The following is a 21,228-nucleotide window of genomic DNA, read 5'->3' as shown; positions in this document are numbered from 1 at the left end:
ACAAGGGCCATAGATAGCGTCACAAATAATTTTCCTAAGTAAGTACCCAGATACTGACATTTACACACTGTGCAACTAATCGTGCAAACTAATCGTACCTATCTGTTAAGGTTACTGCTGAAGTTCTAAATTCCCATTTAATATGCAATTATTTTCACTTTATTTTGTTTGTGAGATTAAAATCTGAGTTGTCTAATTACTATATATGAAACATAAGGAAATATCAGCAGGGTACAAAAACATCAATGAAAAAATGTATATTCATTCAGAAAGGATGCATTAAATTGATCAAAAGTGAAAGTAAAGATATTTAGAATGTTAAAAAAAAAATAATTCTGTTAAAAAAAAACTTTAAACAAAGAATCCCGAATATATATATATATATATATATATATATATATATATATATATATATATATATATATATATATATATATATATATATATATATACACATTTTTTAAATATATTAAAATATTAAACTGTTGTTTTAAAATTATAATAATATTTCAAAATCTTACTGTTTTTACTGACTTTGGCTAAATAATGCAGGCTATACTTTCAAAATCATTTAAAAATATTTTTTTAATCATCCTTTTCCATATCTATCACTGTACTCTAAGCCAAGGTACAAAAGCTAAAAGGTACATCTTTGTACCTTATGAATGAATAATTGGTTCTAATTGGTTCTTCTTGAAAGTGCATATAAATACCTTTTGAAAGGGTGCCATCTCGGTGACAGTATCCTACCTTTTTTCTAGGTGCAAGCATATTATGCATCGTAAAGACCTGGATAGTTAGGGGAAAAAAACTTGTAGGATACATTCAAATTTCCTCAAAAGTTCCAAAGCAGTGCTTTTGGCAAAATAACATGATTCGGACAGCACTGAGACTATCTGAAATATTCAGCATTCATTATTGCGGCTTCTATCCTACAGATCTCCCATCAGTTGCACTCATTCACATTAGTTTGAATTGTTATTTTAAATCATTTGATTTCAAACAGCTGATTGGAGGTAAAAAATAAATAAATAAATAAATTAAATAAAAGGATCAAGATAAATGAATGCTATGTATAGCCATAGAAGCACTAGCTCTCTGTTAGTGCTAAATGCAAACAATTTGTCTCTCTCGACTGTGTCCATTGTTCATTGAGAGCCCATTAATTTACTATTGGATTGGTATGGATTCATTTCACTACTCAATATGGTCAGGCTAAATTAATTGTATGGTGCACATTAAAAAGAAAGAAGAATAGAACAATAGTACTTAGATGTCATGTGATATCCTCGAGCTACCCACTCAACAATAATCATCAATAATCTGAATGCATCTTAAATGTGACAAATTCTTGACTGCTTACCAACCTTACATTTTTAAAGAATGCCACTGATTTATCATCAAAATGGATTCAATTCAATTTTGAGCTTTTCAATTCAGTCTACGAATTATACAATAAATTATATTCATGATGCTTATGGTTCCAGTTGCTCTGTGTTATTTCCATGTATTGAATGAATGTGCATCTGCACCTGCCAAGATGCCCCCTGAAGGTGCTGTAAATATGTTAGCAGAGCTCACTGATCCACAATCATTGCGCAGCAATTCACTTCAGTCAAGCATTCTGCTATGAGTAGGAAAAATTGCCTGAGGCATTTTTCCCAGTTAAGAAAAATTACAGGCACATGGAGCACAACAAACAAACTAATATCAGCAGACAAATAACACATAAATGGCAGCTTAAAACAGCCTTAACTAAATCTGTAAAACTATTTGAAATACACATAGAACTCTTTAGAACAAACAAAAGGGAGAAGTGGGGGGGGGCATAACAATTGGCTTTGTAATTGGCAATAAATATAAAAAGCACTGAATATCTCTTCTATGAAACGTTTTCAATTTCTGAATTACAAATTATAGTGTGTATTATTTAATGTATTTCTTATTCATTATTGTTATTATAATAATTATTATTATTGTTTATCATCAGTATTTCCATAAAATATTTCGTGGTTTTATTTATTTATTTACTTATTTATTAGCAAATAAGTTTCACACATTGTTCATATATAAACTTATCTGCCAAATCAAAATCATTGTGAATTAATCAGCATGAAAGCCATTTTGTCGTCATGTGACAGAAAGGACTTTCAATTTAATTATTAAAAAAAAAGGACAAAAATATATATTTATATATTTTTTAATCGCTGTTATGCTACATTTAGATTCAATTTTTGAACTTTTTTGAGAAAAATATTTTCTTCATTCATTCATTTACCAATGTAAAAAATAGATTGCATTTGTAAAAACAAACAACAACAAAATGTGTTGCAATTAGTGTATTTGATCACACTTCCGACAGTGAATGAAAGAGAGCATGCATTAAACACGACACCCATCGAGTTCTCACAGTGATTAAACGTTATCTTCACGTGTACTCTACCTGTCGACTGCTATAGCGCTCATCGAGTAAATGCTCGCAAACACGGAGGTGACGGGGAAAAAGTTGTGAAATTTACAGTAGGCTTCTCCAAAATACCAGTCACCATGAGTGGCATAAACAAAATTAATCAAAGTGTTGAAGGCGGCCATCGATGCGTCTGAAAACGCCAGGTTGAGCAGAAAGTAATTGGTGACGGTTCGCATCCGCTTATGAGCCAGAATGATCCACATGACGATCAGATTCCCGAACACCGCGATCGCCAGGATGGAGCTGTACGCCACAGACCAGAGCGCGACGCGCCACGGCGGCTGCACAAACTGATTAGTAAAGTTTCCCGTCAGGTTAGATCCGTTCTGTGGCGGTGCCATGGCGAAAATGACCAGAAAAATCTTCTGATGTAAAATATCTCAAGTGGACTGGAGACCGCTCACGATGCACACTGTTCCAAACGCGCGCGACAGAGTCTTGTGCTCAAGCGAAAAACGGCAACATGTCACTTATAAATGATCGATCTGATGAGAATCGATGCAAAATGCACCGACTGAACAATTATGTTGTCTTCTCTATCGACAAGTAAACCACTTCTAAGTTCTTAAATGCGCGTGACTGTCTCTTTACTGCTGTTGAACGCAGCCACGAGCGCGACACACTCTGTAGTCAGATGCAGTGCCATGCACAGTGTGACAACTGGTCTAACTAGTGCCACTGGGAGAGAAAGTGATCGATTGATTCACGGTGTAGACTTAAAGTACAGACAAGGACAAATTGAACTGATTCCTGAATAGAATCAATGGGTAAAATACATTTACGAAACAGGTCAATGCACAGTAGTTCAGGAGAGAGAAAAAAACAAGGGCAGAAGCTATTGTCCCCTTGTATTTTATATGAAATTATACAGTTTAAACTTAAAAAAAAAAAAAAAAAAAAACACTGGTTAAGCTGTCAGTTACAATCTTCATTGCAGTCCTATTATAAATGAGTTTTATTTCCTTAAACCCTGAGCTGAATGAAATTCAGTATGCAATTTCTTGTGCACATATTGTAACCTTGGGAGAAATGTAAAATACGTCTGGGGCGATGAGACTGGTTTACAGAGCAACTGCAGCTGAAAGGGATCCACATTTGATGGTTATCATTACAATATTTGAGGAGTGTTATAAATGCATTGCATGTTCTCTCTGCACATAGCAGTGCAAAATGGTAAATGGTTGTAAAGTAAATTAAAAACTTCAATAAGCTCAAAATTCAATAAGAGCATAAAATGCAAGGAAAAGCAATATAAGAAGACTTCACCATGACCATTAAATTGTGTTTAACAGTCTCTTAAATACGATTGAGTGGCATTATTGTAACTGCAGGGGAATTGGAGCTTTTTTACCTAGCAGATGTTCAAGCTAATGAAACAAATCTGGAGGAATTGCATGTTCATTAACCATATGTTTCCTGCTAACCATCACCTGCATTCATTTAAAGGTGTCATATGATGTTGCTAAAGAACATTATTATTATTTTTTTTTTTTTTTTTTGTATTTGGTATAATGAAATGTGTTTATGCGGTTTAAGGTTTTTTTTTAATTATATATATATATATATATATATATATATATATATATATATATATATATATATATATATATATATATATATATATTCCACATACTGAAATCATATACCTCTGTAAATAAATACAATTTAAATTCACGTCTCACACACTTCAGTGCATTTTGAATGTAACATATACGCTTTAAAGTGGAATCATGGTGCAGTATCCTGTGATGTCCACTTCACAGGGCACTTGTGTTCGAATAGAACAAACGTTTGAAGCCATTAAAGAAACATTCAAAGTGTGCAGAGAAGGGGGGCGCGAGGACTGGAATTGATAATCCGCTGCTCTACACTGCTCAAAACTCGTGTTTGAATCACCAGTGGCAAATCCTTTACATATGTAAACATACTAACAGACTGTGTGTCAGAACAGCCGGCATTGTAGCCTTCTCTCCCAGGATCAGGAAACAATCCTCCATAAAATGTGCTGCACACATCTGAATATTTGAGTTGAACTATTCTGGAACAGTGTTGTAAATAACTTAACCACTGATTTCTAGTTGCGTCCTCTTATGAAAGTCCAAACAAAGTATTTATGCTTTCACAACAAAACAGCATCTCCACGATATGTCGCAGACAGCAGCAACAATACTACAGTGAGAATCAAAGGTTACACCTTCATTCTTTGCGTGAACATTTGGGTGGTGTTATGCAAATCTTCCCATATTGCGACGTAGGCATTTTAGGAGGGCATGGATGAGTCTTAACTTTTATAAAGAATATCTCTTTGAGGTAGAGACTTTAGTCTTTGCAAATTTAGAGATCTTCTTTATGCACCAAAAGCTTGTAAAACTCCAATGAGAAAGGAAGTCTTGAAATTGCATCATATTACCCCTTTAATAAGTGTGTTTATGTGTGTGTATATAACAAAAAAAAAATCATCCTAGCAATTGCACTTCCCCATTTTCCTACACACATAAGAAATGTTCCGTTATATGTTAGCTCATTCTTTCAAATCAAATGTATTCAGAGTGAACCTGACTATCACTGTATTCATTTTCAAGGCATTTTACTGAAAATTAACTTTTTCACTTTAAAGGAATAGTTCACCCAAAAATGATAATTTTGTAATTATCAACTCACCCTCATGTCGTTTCCAAACACATAAGACTGTTCATCTTCGGGAACACAGTTTAAGATATTTTAGATTTATTCCGAGAGCTCTCAGTCCTTCCATTGAAAGTGTGTGCACGGTATACTGTCCATGGTTAGAAAGGTTATAAAAACATTTTCAAAATAGTCCACGTGACATCAGAGGGTCAGTTCGAATTTTTTGAAGCATCGAAAATACATTTTGGTCCAAAAATAGCAAAAACTACGACTTTATTCAGCATTGTCTTCTCTTCAGTGTCGGTTGTGAGAGAGTTTAAAACACTGCAATTTGTGATATCCGGCTCGCGAACAAATCATTCAATGTAACCAGATCTTCTTGAACCAGTTCACCAAATCGAACTGAATCGTTTGAAAAGGCTCGCATCTCCATTAAGCATAAATCCACAAATGACTTAAGCTGTTAACTTTTTTAATGTGGCTGACACTCCCTCTGAGTTAAAACAAACCAATATCCCGGAGTAATTCATTTACTCAAACAGTACACTCACTGAATTGCTGTGAAAGAGAGAACTGAAGATGAACACAGAGCCAAGCCAGATAAAGAACAAAGTTTGACTCATTCATGAGTCAAGAACCGGTTGCATCGGTTTTTGGATCACCAGTAGTTCAAGAAGACCCGGAAGAGAAGACAATGCTGAATAAAGCTATATTTTTTGCTATTTTTGGACCAAAATGTATTTTCGATGCTTCAAAAAAATTCTAACTGACCATCTGATGTCACATGGACTACTTTGATCCCAATCCCAGAACTGGACACCTTCTGAAATCCTGCCACCAGCAGTGGACGGGCACCCAGCAGACTCTACTGCCTCGAGTGATGACCGGCCATCCACTCCACCTGCTACTAACACTCACATGATTGGGTCTCTTCCATCCACTCCTTCCCATGTGGTACTTGACCATGGTGGGGGTGCGGTAGGAGGGCAGGACAGCTCAGTGTGTTTGTGTGAATGAGAGTGAGTGAGTGCCCGTGTCCGAGGCGCGCCCCTCCCCCTGTCTGATCCCCGCGAAGCAGCGGATGAGTGTGTGTGAGAGGGATACGGTGACCGGTGCAGGTAGTTAGCTGTGTTCAGGGTATTTCAGTGCAGCCAGCAAAATAAAGCACCTAAACTCTTCGGCAAGATGGCCTCTTTGTTTTTATATGCTACCATCGCACTAAGCAGCGTGAAGTTTAGGGAGTTAACCCCGGGAGGAGAACTTCCGGCCCTGGAGAAGACGGATCTCCCAAGTGTTTTCCAACCACGGTTAGGAAACAGAAACAGGAAAGGTTAACAGCAGTAACTTGTAGGCACACAGCACAAGACACTGGTATGTAAAAATCAAACAAGGCTTTATTGAACTACTCTAATACACACAAACTAAACTAACGAAAACAAACAAACATTCATTCAAACAGTGACCGAGACAAGTGATGTTATTAACGGAGGGTGAAGGGAGTCCCAAGTGTCTAGCGTTAGACACTATTTCTTGACCGCAACCTGAGAGAATCAATTTACTAGCACTTTAATCTTAGTTCGTTTTCTTAATAAGATTTGCACCAGTTTCAGCCAGAATTAGGAGATATTGTGCACTTGCGTTTGGATGCTCCTGTGGGCGCGTTGCTGGAAGTTGCTGGAGACGGATTCTCTGGCACTGATTGATTGGCAGTCGGTTGATGACACTGTCTTTCGGGACAGCACTCGATGGTGAGTGGTTGGTTGGCTTTGCCTTGTGGCTCTTCGTTCGTGAGACTACCAGGGTTGCGGGTTGCTATGCTACAGAGTTTCTCTGAGAGGGTTTTTCTTTAACGAAGTTCAACGAAGGATCTTACGGAAGAGTTGATTAGTTTTGAGTGAGCTCTTGGTGGTTTGAAGAGGAACACGCTGGACGATGGAAAGGTCAGCACAAAACACTGGCAAGAGCCCAAGTCACTGCAAGCAGGGCAAAAGTGAGGCAAAAAGCAGGAGGCAAAAGGTCTGTCATTGGGCTATAAGCGTGTCCATCTGACCCGTCCTTCTTAGTACGACAGCCAATCAGATTTTGTCTTGGGCGGGCCTACACCCCGCCTGTAATTAGCGTAATGTCCACGTGATCGCGTATGTCCAAACTTCTGAGAGTTTAGATTAAACGCTTTAATAAGCAAACTAAATAGTTTAAATATGGTGCATCCTACACACATCTACTTTATATCAAAATTCTAGAAATCATTTACCCATCAAGTGGGTACCAAAATACATATACTTCCCATAGTTGAGGTGGAAGTAAATAAGGATTTAGCAGTGATAAGTGTTTAACACACAAAATTACTTGAGTAATATAAAGCATGCATAATACAGAGAATACACATGTATGAGGCAACTTCTGGTGATTAGTTCCTATAACTTAGAAAACCCTACGAATAGGCTGTAATGAAAGATAAACACAGAAATGATTCCACAGGTTATATAAAACATACATGATACTTAAAAAATGTGTGAGGTAAAAAAACAAAACAATCAATTTTGCTTATTGGAAGCAATTTTCAGATCGTTTTTTTGTATTAAACCACATGTGGGTTAAATTTTAATGTTGGTTTTTGGGAGACAAAGTCTCTGGAATTTACAGCTGCAGCAAGGAGGTGTTCCCTGCTTTAAGGTTTTTGGTGATCCTGGGCCAAGGGAATGCCTTAGCATCCTTCCTTTCCTGATAATGCTGAGGATTTATGCATTGGGGTAACCACAGGGTTCCTGGCCATTTGGTCTTAAGTTTGGGGAACAAAGAGAAATCTTTTCCTGCTGTCCTGACGTCGCTGGTATAAGATTAGACAGGCACAGAAGGGAAAGGAGGGGTTGACATCTCCTTTAGCCATCTTGGCACCATGACTGTGTTTTATGATGTACTAATGGTTCAATGGGGAATCGTTCTGAACTGTGGAATGTGGTGTTGGGTTCTTTTAATTAAATGGATTGTTCAAGGATAATCCTACAGCGTCCTTCTTAGAGTAGTCTGACTTCAGCTGACAAGTACAAATTCAAAAAGTATTGTTATGTCAAGCAAATACAATGGAAAATTATTTTTCCACATTGTCCTATGACATTTGTAAACTTAAAATGGAGACATGGTTTCACAGCCAAATTAACAAAAATATATATATAAAAAAATATTAAATATATATAGAGAGCATTAACAAAATAATTAAATACAAAGAAGTAGAGCGTTCAGAGAGCACAATTTGTATCTCAATATTCAAGAAAAACACAATGATTACTAACATTAGATGAGCTGAGTACTAAATGCAATAATTAGCATTGTTGTTTTTGGGTGTGAATTTATTAACTAACACCACGTTAAACTTGTCCTTTAGTAAAGCCTCTATCTCACAGTCTGGGATTTCTTTCATGTCCACCAAGTCTGAGTCCTCTTTAAATGTGACCTCGCTGTACGTCCAACCAATCAGGGCTCTGAAGCCTGTGGCTGTCTGAAGGGAGCAAATGGATTTGAGCATGAACAGAGAGTCTGCACTAATCTGCAGGCAATCGGACATCTTTTGGAAATGATCTACATCACGCGGTGTTAATGTGAAGGAGTATAATGTTTTGGTGAGCCGTTTATCAATGAGGCTGGAATTATCAAAGGCCTTATCTTGGATCAATTTCTTCCTGCTGGTCTTCTCCAAAACCCACTGCATCCCATTATTTATGAGGCGGAATACACCTGGAGGCTGTGGCTGGTCTTTCCCTGAGATCAACTCTAAGGGATGCCAGATTTGGCCCGACACTCCAAAGCTCACATCTGCAATATACTGCTTCCCATCAATCTCCACCAGATTGATGAGATGAGAGTCCAAGGTGAACACTTTGGAGCCTAGTGTAGTGAATTTGTAACCCATCTCCTTCAGGACCCATGAGAACAAGTGGTTGTTTTCACAACACCAGCCTCCCCGATTGCTCTTGACTATTTTATCATAGATGATTTGCAGGTCCAAAGTGTTCTTCTCGCCAGAATGGATGCTGAGGTTCTCAAATGGAATATTCATAACATGCAGCTTGTGGATGGTGAACAAATTGTCCAGGTCGGCTTTGTCATATTGGCCAGTAAACCCAATCTTGTTCAAGTACTCTTTCAGGTCCATGATATCCCTACAAGCAGCAATGTACAAAGTTTTAACATAAAATGGATAGTCATTTTACATGGCTATACAGTATATGAAAATCAAATTTAAGTACTTACAAGCATGTTAAAGTATGTTGAATAGTGTGGCTTTTTTTTTTATTATTGTTATTATCACATGTAATCTTTCAAATGCCATAATATATTTAAAGGAGCAAGGTAATATTTTTAAATCTTTAAAATACATTTCAGATTAATGAAATTCTTTAATTAACTGTACATCTAAATAAACATGCAAATTTAGATATTTTAGTAAATAAAATGTATTGAAAATGTTATTAAAAATATCTATATCAGTTAATGTTTGGGCTTTTTGTATATATTACAAATAATTTGTATATACACACACATACAAATACACACACACAGACACAATCCAATTTCAGAGAAGTTGGGACAGTTTGTAAAATGCAATCAAGAATCTCTGATTTGTTCATTACTTTTAACTTTTATTTAATTGAAAAAAGTACAAAGAAAAGATTTCTAAAGAACAAATTTCGATTTTGATAGCTGCAACATACTCCAAAAAAGTTGGGAAAGAGGCAAGTTTAACACTGTGTCACATCAGTCTTCCTTTTAATTAATGTTTCTTTGTTTGGGAATTGAGGATACTAATTGTTAAAGCAAAATTTTTGTCCAGTCTCACTTCATACAAGATTTCAGAAGCTCAGCAGTCTGTGATCGTCGTTGTCTGACTATCCTTTTCATGACTGGTCATACATTTTCAATAGGAGACAGATCTTGATGGCATGTAGGCCATTCTAACACATTCACTATGGCTCTACGAGACCATGCTTTTGTAGCACATGCAGAATGAGAGCTGGTATTGTCTTGATCTAATTACCATGGACTTCCCATGAAAGACATCATCTTGATGGCAGTATCTCTGTACAATCCCAATATATGACTCCATGTCAATGGTACCTTTGCACATATGCCAGTCATTTTTCCATATATTTTTTTTTACTATCTGAGATGAGCTCTTGCCCAGAGAAACCGGCAGCTGCATATAACTGATAGCTTTCTACTATTAACAGATATTCAAGTTGCATTTCTTGATGGAGCAGCAGACTGTGGTAAATGACAGTTTGGTCTAAAGTTATGAGACATGATCCAACTTTGCTTGCATTTTATTTTAAGGCACACCTTCAATGAATGGCCTATTTTAGAACTGTTTTCATATATAGGGTGCACCGGATTATAAAGCACATAGAATAGAAGATACTGCAGTCAAACGTTTGACTGGGCTTGCGTTATGCATCCACATGCAGCTGTGCTAAAGGGAATGTCAACATTTTGACAGAGCGCCTTGATCCATATATAAGGTGTTCCGGATTATAAGGCGCACTGTCGTTTTTTTAGAAAATTAAAGGCTTTTAAGTGCACCTTATAGTGCGGAAAATACGGTATTACCAGTTCACCTGCTTACTGTGAATTGTTACAAAACAGAATGCACTATAACCTTTTCAACTTTATTTTTTGCCTCTTATCCAACTGGAATGTGTTGCAGTAGTCAAAAACATAATTTTTTCATGTTTACAAAATACATTTATGTTGGCCAGTGAAAACTTTGGAAATCTTTTATTTGTACTTTTGTCATCTGAATAACAGTTAAAGAGAATTAACAAATATATATAGTGGGTAATGGGTATAATGGGTACAGAAAGTATTGAGACCCCCTTCAATTTTTCACTCTGTTATATTGCAGCCATTTGCTAAAATCATTTAAGTTAATATTTTCCTTACTAATGTACACATAGCACCCCATACTGACAGAAAAACACAATTGTTGACATTTTTGCAGATTTATTAAAAAAGAAAAACTGAAAATATCACATGGTCCTAAGTATTCAGACCCTTTGCTGTGACACTCATATATTTAACTCAGGTGCTGTCCATTTCTTCTGATCCTCCTTGAGATGGTTCTACACCTTCATTTGAGTCCAGCTGTGTTTGATTACACACACCTGTCCATATAAGACCTTACAGCTCGCAGTGCATGTCAGAGCAAATGAGAATCATGAGGTCAAAGGAACTGCCCGAAGAGCTCAGAGACAGAATTGTGGCAAGGCACAGATCTGGCCAAGGTTACAAAAAAATAAGGTTTATAAGAGCACAATGGCTTTCATAATCCTTGAATGGAAGATGTTTGGGATGACCAGAACCCTTCCTGGCCGTCCTAGAGAAGAGCCTTGGTGAGAGAGGTAAAGAAGAACCCAAAGATCACTGTGGCTGAGCTCCAGAGATGCAGTTGGGAGAGGGGAGAAAGTTGTAGAAAGTCAAGTAGTCAACCATCACTGCAGCCCTCCACCAGTTGGGGCTTTATAGCAGAGTAGATGGAAGCCTCTCTTCAGTGCAAGACACATGAAAAAACACCTGAAGGACTCCAAGATGGTAAGAAATAAGATTCTCTGGTCTGATGAGACCAAGATGGAACTTTTTGGCCTTAACTCTAAGCGGTATGTGTGGAGAAAACCAGTCACTGCTCATCACATGTCCATACAGTCCCAACAGTGAAGCATGGTGGTGGCAGCATCATGCTGTGGGGGTGTTTTTCAGCTGCAGGAACAGGACGACTGGTTGCAATCAAGTGAAAGATGAATGTGGCCAAGTACAGGGATATCCTGGACGAAAAAACCATCTCCAGAGTGCTCAGGACCTCAGACTGGGCAGAAGGTTCACCTTCCAACAAGACAATGACCCTAAGCACACAGATAAAATAATGAAGGAGTGGCTTCACAATAACTCTGTTACTGTTCTTGAATGGCCCAGCCAGAGCCCTGACTTAAACCCAATTGAGCATCTCTGGAGAGACGTGAAAATGGCTGTCCACGAACGTTTACCATTCAACCTGACAGAACTGGAGTGGATCAGCAAGGAGGAATGGCAGAGGATCCCCAAATCCAGGTGTGGAAAACTTGTTGCATCTTTCCCAAAAAGACTCATGGCTGTATTAGATCAAAGGGGTGCTTCTACTAAACATTGAGCAAAGGGTCTGAATACTTAGGCCCATGTGGGGTTTTTTTGGTTGTTGTTTTTTTTAATGTGCAAAAAAATGCCAACAATTGTTTTTTCTGTCAATATGGGGTGCTGTGTGTACATTAATGGGAGAAAAAAATTAAGTTATTTTAGCAAATGCTGCAACATAACAAAGTGAAAAATTTAAGGGGGTATTTGTAACAACTTTGTATATAAGTGCTGTCAAACAATTCATCACGATTACTCGCATACAAAAATAAAACTTTGTTTACATAATGAGTATGTACTGTGTTTTCTGTATATAAATAAATACACACATACAGTAGATATTTAGAAAATGTATGTAATACTATATAATTTAATATATAAACATAACTTTTTTTAAATGTATACATTCATGTGTTTTTATATATACATAAATAAACCGTACCAACTCATATTATGTAAACAAAAACATTTATTTTGGATGCGATTACTCGTTTGACAGCACTTATATTTTTAATACACATTTTCCATGCAGGTAATTTAGTTTCAAGCTCCGTTTTGAAACATAGCAGGTTAAATTCATCTTAACTGGGACAGTTTCAGTCATTTGAATGGTAAAAGTGTCCTAAATATAGACCCCTTAATCGCCTACTTCACTGTCAAAAAAAACACAAAGGCTCTAAGGACTATTGACCTCTGTAAATTCCTAGAACTGTTTACATGAAATACTCTTGTATTTTATTTTTCTGTTTTGCTTTGTTCTCGCTATATGTTATATCTGTATTTTGTTCTTAAATTTGCTGTCTGTATTTTGTAAGAATTTAATAAAGCTTTATATATAAAAAAAAAGGCAGAACTCATAGCAGGTGCGCTAAAAGTTTGAGATTTTGACTTTAAAATGTCTTCTTGTTGTGTTTTTGGCTGCCAGAGTAGAAGGAACAGCACTTTTGTTTCAAAACTAAAGTTTTACCGGATCCCGGCAGACATTCCTTCACATAAATCAAGAAGACAATTGTGGTTGAATGCAATACAGCGTAAAGACTGGACTGAGATGATCATAAATAATGCTCGTGTTTGCAGTGCGCCCTTCATATCAGGTAAAATAATATATGCATATGAACTGGTGTGTTGGTTTTATCTAGTAAATCAGCAAGTTTCTGTTTTATAGGTGAAAAGTCGCCAACCTTCAGCGCACTAGCTAACGTTAGTTTAAATGTTAAACAAACATACAGCGATAGATGTTTGTGCCATCCTTTGAATGGTCTCTTAAAATAATACACATTGCTAATCATATTTAGCCCAGCGATAGGTTACATTAAAAAATAAGCATTGACAAAAAAAGTAATTCATATGGCCTTATGGCATACGGGTCAGGTAGCCTGCTTCCATCCACGAGAGTTAATTTACAAAAATAACTCTCACGGTCCCGCAGAGGCAGTGACGCTTGTCAACATTGCGTCCGCGCCTCTTTTTGACTCAAGCTAAGCCCCCCACCCGGAGACGTTCCAATGTTTACAAACTTTTAAAATATTATATTCAGCTTAACTGGGACATTTTCACAGCCATTTGAATGGTAAAAGTGTCCCAAATATACAACAAACAATAAAGAAAATTCTTTAGAATTTAAAAAATCCTACCGTTAAGATGAATCCAGTGAGAGCTGAAGGAAGCAAAATACTCAGAATGTCTGCAAAATGAGAGGACTGAATGACACACACACACAGAGTAATAAATTAACTTTGATAAACAAAGGGCAAAATCCACAAAGGCTGAACATTCCTGTACGACTCAACAGCATTCGTTACTACTGCTTTTTAAAGTATTGTTTCACAGAAAAGCCGTGATGAACACTCAAACCAATGCTGATCTGTTTGTTTCATTTGCAGACCATTACGCAACATGCTTCCTGTCTTGTGAACGTTGCTAAAATGACTGTGCGGCATATACTTCCTGTCATGTGACTGTTGATAAAATGAGTTTGGCAGATACAGTTTGGCCTAATCTTTTGTGTAGGCTAATGTCTCTACTAGAACTGGCTAGAAAATAATATTGTTTCTTAGATTCCCTGCCTAGCTCTTGCATGCTTGCTCTCTCTCTCTCTCTCTCTCTCTCTCTCTCTCTCTCTCTCTCTCATTCGCGATTTGAAAATACAGGGCCAAGCCAGCCCGCTGCACTTATTTTTATTTTTCTTGACTTGCGCGTGTAATCGTGCACTTACGGTACGGGTGCTGAGAGCAGTCAAAATGCATGTAAGAAGCTGTAACACACGTTTCCTTTATACTTTTGCTTATTTTAACTAATTTTTTTTTTTGTTTTGTTTTTAAATAATTTATTTTTGAACATAAAAGTTTGTATTGTACATTATTATGAATCGTTTATTAATGTTTATAAATGTTAATGATTTTCATTCATTGTTTTTTATTTCACGTTTGTGTATATGTATGTGTATATATATATATATATATATATATATATATATATATATATATATATATATATATATATATATATATATATATTCCTTCATCCAGAATCTCTACAGACCCTTTAGATTCCCAGCTCCATGTTGGTGCTTCTTCTCTTCAGTTCACCCCACTCATTTTCTGTAGGTTTCAGGTCAGACGACTGGAATATCCAAAGCAAAAGCTTGGTTTTGTGTTCACTGACCTATTTTTTCAAGTCTGTGTTTGAGTCAGTCACTTTTTTTATATGTTGGTATTTGGTAGAATCCATAATGCCATGTATCTAAACAAGACGTCCAGGACCTCCAGCAGAAATATAGGCCCACAACATCAAAAATACAGCAGTATATTTCATCGTACACATGGGGTACTTTTTATCCCTGTGTTCACCAAACCCATCATGAGTGTTTGCTGCTAAAAAGCTCATTTTTTAATTTCATCTGACCAGCCAGTTCCATTTGAAGTTCCAGTCGTGTCTGATAACTAAATATGCTGGAGTTTGTTTTTGGATGAGCGAGGAGAATTTTTCTTGAAACCCTCCCAAACAACATGTTTTCTGCACTTCTCCAGTTGTGGTCCCTGGAAAGTCTTTAGCTACTCAAACTCTCCTCCTCACCGTGCATTAGGACGATATAGACACACATCCTTTTCCAGGCAGTTTCGTAAAGTTTTCTGTTGATTGGAAATTCTTAATTATTCCCCTGATGGTGGAAATAGGAATTTTCACTGCTCTAGCTCTTTTCTTAAAGCCACTTCACTCATTTGTGAAGCTCAATAATCTTTTGCTGCACATCAGAAATATATTCTTAGATTTTTCTCATTGTAATGAATGAGTAAGGGGATTTGGGCTTTGTTTTCCCTCGTATTTATATTTCTGTGAAACAAGAAGCCATGGCTGGATAATTTCATATTAATAAACACTCTGGAGTGTTTAAAATTGTGAATATGAATGGGAATATACTTCAGAGATATTTTACTCATAAGAATTTCTAGGTATGCCAGTAATTGTGTCCAATGTGTATTTGAGAAAAACATTTATTTCATAATGATAATTCTCCCCATTTTAAATTCTTCTTATTCAATGAAAGGTTAGATTTTTGTGATTTTGTTAAATAAAAGATCAAAAGGATTGACAATGCAGATTAATTTTCACAGCCTTCTTTGATCATATTTACCAAGGGTGCCAATAATTTTGCCAATGACTGTAGGTTTGCTCATTCTTTCAATTGATTCCTGTTCACAGTCACCCTGACTAGTATTAATGTATTAATTCAAATAATAATAACTAATTAAGAGCACAAAAAAGAGGTCAGGAAAGTTCTGTTTGATGACACTTAAAATAAGACCTGGCTTAACTAATTTAACTCTTGCATCCTGTTAAATGCCCTATTTTGAAACCAGGGGGGCAGGGTTTCATTTTTTTAAAGCACCACTGGGCGCCGCCATTGGCTAGCGGACCCCCACCTGCTGTTAGCATCCCATTGACTCCCATTCATTTTGGTGTCACTTTGACAGCGAATAACTTTACATCTGAGCTGAACTCCATTTGTCCATTAATCGTTTCTGAAGAAACACGAAAATGAATAAAAGGCTCCATTACCTTCTATCTTACATAATGGTCCTGTAGAAGCAGTTTTTGTAAAAACTAGGCTAACAATTGCGTCATAACCAGCGACTCTCTGTCGCACAGTAGAGAAATTACCATATGGACAGGAGGAGAAGCTCACAGAGAATCTTTTACTGTCTATGAGGCTATCGGGGGGACGTGGAAGCATAAAGTCAAGGGAGATAATTAATCTGAATACTTACCAAAATTTGTCCACACCTTGCTTTCTCGCCTTGGAATATTCAGTGGTTGATACAGATTTCTCTTGGCACTGCGATTAGAAGACTTACAGGTTGCTCACATCACATCTATGTCATCAAGCTCAGTTTGAGTCTGCGCAGCACACTCGACCCCCAGGAAGTGCTTGCTTCGAATTGACTTAATTTGTCTCGGTTGAAACCAATGGGGTCGCTGTGTCCATCTCTTTTACTGTTTGATACATATAGCTTATCTTTTGAGATTAAAAACACAAAGTAAGTATTATATAACAAACATTATTTGCTATTATTAATATTAGTCTATCATTGTTTCAGTGTGAATGGTAGAAAACAGTCATGTTCATGTTTTGATGGGGAAAATTGTTGAGGTTTCTTTTCCATTATTTTATTTGTTGTTGTTTTTATTGTACATAAAGCTTGTAACCAATTATAGTCCTCATGCCTCTGCAGAACTCCTTGGAGTCATTCTTCCACAGCCTCTGCTGCCGCTTACTCCTATAATAATTTAATAATAATAATAAGACAATTTATTAGGCACCTTTCAATACTCAATGACACTTTGAAATAACAGTAGGTTATTGATTGATCGACTGCAATACAACCTAATGGAATTTAAATGAGTTTTATTAAGACTGAAATAAAGAAATAAGATGTGATAGGAATTATGTTACCTGTGTTATGACTTTTCACAGATACAAATGCAAATATGTTATTTTTTATGCAATTAAACAAAAGCCTTATATGAGAAGATGATTTTAGGTGTATGCATCGGTGTGCAGAAGACAGTCACTAAATGTTCACAGGTGTGGAAGGCCCAGTAGGCACTGTTGTGCAGTCTGATGGGATATGCAAGAGTATACCCAAAGTGTTATTAATTCTTAAGATGTACAAAGTTGTTTTCTGAAACAAAAAATTGCAGCTAAGCAGATCTATTCAATAGACTTATAGTTATGGTAAACCAACACAGCAAAACAAATAATAGCTTTGCAGGCATAATAACCATAAACAAATTCAACAACCTCAGGGCTATAAAAGCAAAGACATAAGAAATTTTACTAAAAATTATAAACCATGCACACAACTAAGTACTGCTTAAAGAGGTGATTAACATAATCAGTTCCTAAGGTTAAAATGAATATTTTAACTTAATTAAATGAGACACTAATAATTAAAATGTAAGAAAAGGTTGAGTGTATGACGTCAGGAGGATATTTCTTAGCAATTTTGACCAATACTATTTACGAAATAAGAGTCAGTTTCATATGGTAATAAGCATGTTACATTTGCACAATAATTCCTTCAAAAACTGACACTTTATGTTGGAAAATGGAATATGAGTGCAACAACACACTCTATAAAAACATTTTTGAAGTGAGTTTGCGTTTATTCGAAACTGTAAAGTAAAATGACATGAAAATTAATACAGTAATAGTCGTGGTCACTGCGAACAGGAATCAATGAAAAAAATGAGCAAAGAAAAAAAAAAATTTTTTATGAGTTTTTGAAAATGGGAGCAAAGGTGCACATAGATACTTGGGGTGAATTTGCCATTAATTTTCTCCCAAACTTTACAGCAAAAATATTTGAAAATTACCACAGTAATATAGGATCACTGTGAACAGTAATCAATTGAAAGAATGAGCAAAAGGTACAAATAAAATATTTTTATGGGTGTTAGAGAATGGGTAATGGTCCAATTGGTAGAATGCACTTTTTTTTTAAAATGATTTTGCCATCAATTTTATTCAAAACCATAAAAAAAAAAAAAAAATCTTCCCACCCCTATCAGGAATGCTGAATCTCTGGCACTTTTCAAGCAACAGATGAAAACTCATCTCTTTCAAAACTACTTGGCTTCATCTTAAAAAAAAAACACCTCTCTTTATTTATTCCTTCTTTTTCTAGCTTGTACTTATTTGAACAATGTCTGAAACTTGGTATTACAAGCACTTCCTGTGTCTGTTTGACTCTTTAAGTAGAATCACTTTATGTATCCCGCTGTTATAAGTCGCTTTGGGATAAAAGCGTCTGCAATATGACTAAATGTAAATGTAAATGTTAATCGTAATAATAATAATAATCATGTAATAGTCAGGATGACTGTAAACAGGAATCAATCAAAAAAAACAATGAGTGTTTGAAAATGGGACGTGATGTCAAAGGGATGACTCAGATGCTTGGGGTGAATTTGCATTTATTTTTCTCCGAAACTGACTTGTAAATGAAGACAGTGACAGTCAAGGTCACTCTGAAAACTTATGATTTGAAAGAATGAGCTAACCTATAAAGGAACCCTTTTTATGAATGTTGGAAAATGGGGAAAAGTGCAAGTGCAACAATGGAGATTGATGTTTTGGGTGATTTTGCCTTTAGTTTTTTTCCAAAACTATACACTAAAATGCCTTGAAAATGTATAATAGTCAGCGTCACTCTGAATACACATGATTTGAAAGAATGAGCTAACCTATATGGAATATGGGACACAGTACCGGTCTTGGAAAGTATGTTCTAAAAAAACTGTCGGTTATGTCTTAAGTGAAAGTAAACAGTAGAGAAAGAAAATGGATCTGTATCATTATAATGGATGCCTTGTCTCTTAAAGTGACCGCGCCGAATTAAAAAAAAAAATATATTAGTGGGTGAAGGACAATATAGTTAATTTATGTAAGTGAGTACAGCAAAAAAAAAAAAAGCAAACTGTAAAATATTATACCCAAGAATTCTTCATAGTGTGGACTACCAGTGAAATTGTTCAAAACTATTTGGGTCCAAAAATGATTCAGACACTTCGGCCTGACCATGTTTTGCTTAAGTGTTTTTCTTTAATTGCCAATTAACCAAAGACTGAACAAAATTAAACATTGCTTAGTATTGATAGTTGTGTAAATATTGGCATACTAACAGTTTTGAGAAGAAGTTTTGATTGTTTTCAACTACACAACTTTTTCAAAAAGTTTTCTGACATTATCACAATTAATTTGTTCTGACAGTTTAACTCTGAATTCTTGTTCTATTTTATTACCATGTTCTTAGCAAATAAACTGAAATGTTGAAGGTATCGGAATATATTTTAATTTATATAATTTATATTTTATTTTACCCCTTGATTATTCGGTTTCTGTGCTTTGACACCTACAAACTTTAACAAGCTTAAACATTGTAAATATCACAAATAAATAGAACGAACATACAAGTTTAACAATTTCAAAGATGGCCCACTGGTACAACCTCCACCGGGGCCCCGCAAACCCCAGCTACGGGCCTGACCGTGAGTGCATGATTACACGAAAAAAAAAAAAAGTGCGGCTGGCTTGACCCTGTATTTTCAAAGAGCGGCTGGCTTGACCGCAGTTTCTCGTTGGCTGCGGCGCTTGCATGGGATGGACGGCCCAGCATCCTGGCCCGAAGGCCGTGTAAACGGGTGTGGTTCTCCTCCAGATCGCGGGTCCGATTGGATGCCGATGATAATCAGGGAGGAGGCAGCTGACTTGTCACAACCTATAAAGACCTGGGGTTTGTAGCTCAAAGAAGCATTCAATCGTTAATATACGGAAAGTGTTAATAGCTGACTGCCTATGAAAAGTCTGACAGCAAATTGCAGAGTTCCCTACGTGCAAAATGTCACACGCAAGCAATGCGTTTATGTGAAATTGAGGACTGAGTCTCAAATAGCTGGAGAATGAGTTTTATTGTTTTGTTGTTTTCATTTCCCGTCAGTGTGATAAAGTGCAAAGTTGCTCAGATACTACACTTAAGTGTGTATATACATGCATTTCTTGTGTATTTTTTAAATGAAGAACCAGAACATTGCATCAGGTTGACTCCCTTTGGGCCCAGTTGTTTCCATCCAACACAATTGCTAATTGTTCAAATGCAGAACATGCACATGGAGCATGGGCATAAGTCAGAATGGCAGTCAAGAACTGCAGAGAGACCTCAACATCGATCCACAAGACATAATGTCTTCAATGTTCTAATTACGGCAGAGATTTATAGGTTAAATTAGCTGCTACATGGAGAGTCACCGCAGAGGTTTCCTTCAAAAAGTCTCACCTCCTTTCAGTTATCACATCAACATGTCACATTCGTAAATGCCGGGAGGAAATAAACAGCTAGCCTCATGGGCTTCACCTGCCACCATCTCTGACATAGCCTAAGGTCACTCAGAGCCATAACCAATATACACACACAACCCCGTGAGCTGCTTCTGCCAGAGTGTGGAGAGAAAACAACTTTAAATTAGTATCCAAATAAATAAAAAAACACAGCCCAAAATTGATTTGTCAAATGTACACAATTTGTCAAACGTACAGTACATCCAACCAAAAAGGAACATCATTTATGGTATTATGAAGGTAGTTTTCAGCTAATCAGTATATCTTCTTTACTTGAAAATGGGGTAACTGAATGTAATTTTTGCACATCTAAACTCCTTTGGTGATGAAGAAAATAGATTTGACTAAACCTTTCAGAAATCGATGGAAAAGTGATTGCTAGACTGAGATGGTGTAATACTCTAAGAAGTGATTTGAAGAAATTTCAGTCCTGACTGTCAGTGTCACAAATGTGAAGTGTAAATAAGTGTCTGTTAAAAAATAAAAAATACAAGGTTACATTTTCTTGATAGTAAGCATCAGTAGCAATGCTTGAGAATCTGAGGCTATATGTTGAGTAGTCCCACAGGCCCAA

General features: G+C 36.3%; 1 protein-coding gene across 2 annotated transcripts in view; it reads right to left on the bottom strand.

The window, feature by feature from the left end:
- LOC127949349 (neuromedin-K receptor-like) overlaps positions 1-14,413 on the bottom strand; it is a 40,909-nt gene extending 26,496 nt beyond the window's left edge. Inside the window, exons 1-2 of one of the 2 annotated variants that reach the window (XM_052546452.1) lie at positions 13,891-14,372; positions 6,473-9,258 (exon numbers count right to left, since the gene is read on the bottom strand). In XM_052546452.1, coding sequence (XP_052402412.1) covers positions 8,409-9,251 — 843 coding nt within the window. In that variant the 5' untranslated portion in view covers positions 9,252-9,258; positions 13,891-14,372 and the 3' untranslated portion in view covers positions 6,473-8,408. Of the gene's footprint in view, positions 1-6,472; positions 9,259-13,890 lie in introns of those variants that run through there. The other variant, XM_052546453.1, reaches the window with a different exon arrangement.
- Between the last annotated feature and the right edge of the window lie 6,815 nt (positions 14,414-21,228).

The sequence above is a fragment of the Carassius gibelio genome, chromosome B1, assembly GCF_023724105.1.
Source record: "Carassius gibelio isolate Cgi1373 ecotype wild population from Czech Republic chromosome B1, carGib1.2-hapl.c, whole genome shotgun sequence".
Taxonomy (NCBI): domain Eukaryota; kingdom Metazoa; phylum Chordata; class Actinopteri; order Cypriniformes; family Cyprinidae; genus Carassius; species Carassius gibelio.
The sequence above is the reverse complement of the archived record's forward strand: the minus strand, read 5'-3'. Positions and strand labels throughout refer to the sequence as shown.